Source organism: Medicago sativa, chromosome 4 (assembly GCF_051527215.1).
Source record: "Medicago sativa cultivar Bolivia chromosome 4, Bolivia_mono, whole genome shotgun sequence".
Lineage (NCBI taxonomy): Eukaryota > Viridiplantae > Streptophyta > Magnoliopsida > Fabales > Fabaceae > Medicago > Medicago sativa.
In genome coordinates this window covers 51,218,862-51,222,842 of record NC_140752.1, presented here as the reverse complement: position 1 = coordinate 51,222,842, position 3,981 = coordinate 51,218,862, and the positions used below count along the sequence as shown (strand labels likewise).

The 3,981-nt window shown below is 28.8% G+C and overlaps 1 protein-coding gene across 1 annotated transcript; it reads right to left on the bottom strand.

The window, feature by feature from the left end:
* Nucleotides 1-447: 447 nt before the first annotated feature.
* Nucleotides 448-3,547, bottom strand: LOC146929670 (xyloglucan endotransglucosylase protein 6-like). Its single transcript, XM_085701465.1, has 4 exons — nt 3,336-3,547; nt 3,062-3,162; nt 2,267-2,460; nt 448-987 (listed from the first exon to the last, which is right to left on the bottom strand). Exons 1-4 carry the CDS (start codon nt 3,499-3,501, stop codon nt 564-566), a joined length of 885 nt encoding a protein of 294 aa, XP_085557591.1. The 5' UTR covers nt 3,502-3,547; the 3' UTR covers nt 448-563.
* Nucleotides 3,548-3,981: the final 434 nt, after the last annotated feature.

Below are 3,981 nucleotides of genomic sequence, written 5' to 3'. Positions count from 1 at the left end.
CCATTCTACTTTTCATAAAAAAAAAAAAAATAAGGTTGAATTTCAACTTAAACGAGTTCAAATATAAAATGGATTGAATTGATTTGTATTATTAAGTTGAATGAGCCTTTTGGATAATGATTACTCATATAGCCGTTCCACTCAGAATATGTTAAAAGCACCTTGGTGGTAATTTATGACTATTTTTATACAATTGGATTTCATTTATATTACATAACATTTAATTAATTTATAAATTATGTTAAAAACACTCTTTTAAACCCACATTATATTTCAAATTCTTATGGATCCCACAAATTCGTATAGGGCTTAGCCTTTAGCTTAAAATATTTACTAAGACACATAAATCTCAATCAATAGAGAATTGTGTATTGAGATAAGGTTGTTAGGAAAAGACAAAGTTATTCACATTATATATTTATTTATCAATAATATCTTACAATAATATAAAACACAAGGAACATATTCCATTTCTTTCTTTTTACATTCATTCCCCATTTTCTACCATAACCAAACTTTCACATCACATAATTAAACAATAAACACTTCATCAATATCACTAGCTATGTATGACGATGATGGACACACTCAACAGGAGTAATAGGAAACCTAGAACCATCACTACAATAATCATAAACCATATGATGATTCTTAACCCACATAAGTTGATGACTTTGATGCAAATTAAGCACTGAAAAATTAGGTTCATCCCACCAATATTTCTTATCTTCATTGCTACTACATCTCTTTGTATTATCCATTGCAGCCACTGAAACTGGACACTCACAAGCATTGATTTCAAAGGCTTTATAGGTTGCAATAAAGGGTGCATGAGACCAATCTGTTTTCACTCTTCCTCCTTGTGTTGCCCAATCATCTGCATTCCATATTGAACTATATACTCCCATTGGTTGGTCCTTTGGATATGGTATACCCTTATGTTCCATGTTTGTGTGTACCCTTATTGGTGTTTCATCCACTAAAAATCTGATTGTTCAAAAATAAAAAAAAATAAAAAGTTAGAATTTGCATCAATAATTATAAAAAAAAAAAAACTATATTATTGATCAATGAACATAGTGTGAATTATGTACCCAACTTATGGGCATCCTAAATTTTAGAAAGCCTAAATTAAATTGCTAAGGTTAAAATGAAAAAAAAAATTATTACAATTTAAGAATAGACTAAATTAAAAATGACCAATCATTGAATATATTAAAATATTGGGGCAAGAAAATATGGCAAACTAACATGTTCCTTTAGGACATTGGGTATTCACATTCTTGAAAATTTTAAAAATTATTGCTTTCAAGAACAAAATTATTCTAGTTATTTCTTAATAAATGTCTAAGTCCAAGCACACATGTTAGAAACACTCAAAAAATATTTTTACTAATGAACATATTTTCTTTTAATTTTTTTACTGTTGATTGAGTGGTCCCCTATGATAAAGGTTAAAAAATGTTGCGCATGGCATGCTGCTAAAATGTCCAAAAAATTTTGCAGAAATTACAAAGGACATAGTTTAGTGTCTGTACAAACGTATTCTGCAATTAACCAATTAGGAGTATTGACATAAATTGTACAAGATTCCATCACCTTTTATTTTCCATTGATTTGTATTTGAGTGACCCACGGGGGAACACAATGACAATCAAAGGCTATGATGGCTCAACCACCATTAGAGAAAAATAAAGCATGCATTTTTTTTTTTTTTGTTTCCTTTTACAACCTTTTCAGATTCATCCAACCTCATTATTCCCTTTCTTATATTTTATTCTCTTCACCTTTCTTTTTTTATGAAAAATATTCTCTTCACTTTCTCTTCACTTTTGTTATTAAACTTCACTAAATTTACATATATAATACTAAAGTAGAAAACATAATAATTACTACTTATTTCTTTCATTAAAAAAAATATTACTTTTTGACAAGGAAAAAAAATATTACTATTATTGAGTATCATATAAAGTTATTTCATACTTTTTAAAAAAAATAAAAAGTGTGAAAAATTTACAAGTTAACTATGTTATAAATATGCTAACTATATGTAATAAGTTAACTAAAGTTATTTCACTTAACTTTATTAACAATTGTTTGCTAATTATGTTATAAATGTGCTAAATATATGTTATAAATGTATTAAGAAATATAAAAATTTGCAAGTAATGCACCATGTTAGTACTATGTGAAGAACAAAATTTAGCATAAAATAAATAATGTTACACATAATATTATTAGAGTGAGAGTGTAATAAGGTGCTTACACAACTTGACGTTGATTCCAGAAAATAGAGTAAGAGTGAAAATCCTTGGTAGGGTCAAACCAAAGGTTAAGTCTTTGCTCACGGTTACCAATTCCATTCACATACACATTTGTTTGCACAGAATAAGGTTCACCTGTTGTGTTGCCTAAAAATTCAAAATCAAACTCGTTGTGGTTTGGACCCTCTGATGACATCTATATCACAAAATTATTTATCATCACAAGTGTCAGATCATAGTCAATTAGATTCCTCAATAATTCATACACATACATTAAAGTAACAATGTCAATTCAACCACAGAATATTATGAATGAATATAAAATCACCAAAAATTAATTTAGTATAAAGTATTGATGATTTGTGCTTTGTTTTTTGACTCATACGATTATAAAGTAGGGAAGAAAAAAAAGTTACTAAAGCAAATATTAATTGGACAAGAGGTAGCTGTCAAATAATAATAACTGTGGTACTATAGTAGTCTTTTCATTGAGTACCAAAATATAAATGTAAAAAATTTCTTGCACTTGAATGAACTGTATATTATTGATGACTAAATTAAAGTGTGAATAGTAAATCAAAGATAGACACATCAAATAGTATGTATTTTGAATTGATATTTTTTTTTTCATATCACTTCAAAGTTCAAATATATTCTTGATCTTCCTTCACATTAGATTAAAAAAAAATAAAAAATAAGAGTGTATTTTGTATAGTCTTGATGAATTTTTTTCTCAATATACTAAAGAATGGTAATAAAATAATAGATTTTAATTTATATTTAATTAATTCACTTACATAGAAAGCAGTAACAGTTCCAGCTGAGTCACCTTCAACAAGCTTAAGCTGGATAGATACTCTCCCAAACATATACTTGCTTTTGGATACAAAACCAGCACCTGAAGGTCCATGCCATTGTTATTTAATCAAAATATTTTACAAAAATATGTTTAAAATATGGATTAAATTATTGCCATGTGAAGAAAATGTTGAACAAAAATGCCTTGATAGAGTTGTGAAAAATAACTAGGGTTGTGGTAGGAAAAAGTTTACAAAGAACTGATGTGTTTACCAGAAGAGTTATCAAGTTTGAGTTTAAGGAGATCTCCTTCATGGAGAAAATGGTCAAAAGCCCAACTTGGTTGAAAAAGTTCATCAAACTTGGAAGAGGTAGACAAAGACACACTTAACATAAGACACACAAACAAACCAAAAAACCAACACATTTTTGAAGACATTTTTAGATGAGAATAGAGTAGAGAGTGAAGTATGTTACTTTGAGACACTGAACCTCTTTGGCTTGTTGGGTTTTTATAGTGAAAAATATTTTCAATTTAAATTTTTAAGTGGCTTGGGAAGCAAGCTCTTATTCCATAATTCAATAGACACATCATCGAGGAGTGTGCCACATCAGATGCCAGGATGGAATTCAAATACCAAGAAAAGGACATTAAGAAAGATATTGTGGTGCGCATGGCTATAGTAACAGCTGGCCAAAGCTGTTCAATCACTCTCTTTCTCTCATTGTAGGTACCCCATTGCACTTTTATTGGATTATGAGTGACCACTTGAGGAGTATGATATTTGCTTCATTTGATTGTTTTTGAGGAAAATTTGCTTCGTGTGATTGTTAATTAGAAGTTATAAATGGATTTATTGCTTGTTTGGATAGAAAACTGCTCTTTAGATGCCAATATTTTGCTTCCAAGCACCATAAG

Excerpts from the sequence above, each read along its gene's own strand:
- LOC146929670 (XM_085701465.1), bottom strand. The coding sequence starts at position 3,501 with ATGTCTTCAAAAATGTGTTGGTTTTTTGGTTTGTTTGTGTGTCTTATG. Across the intron at positions 3,163-3,335 it reads CAAACTTGATAACTCTTCTG|GTGCTGGTTTTGTATCCAAA; the intron begins GTAAACACATCA and ends ATGGACCTTCAG. Across the intron at positions 2,461-3,061 it reads GAACTGTTACTGCTTTCTAT|ATGTCATCAGAGGGTCCAAA; the intron begins GTAAGTGAATTA and ends TTTGTGATATAG.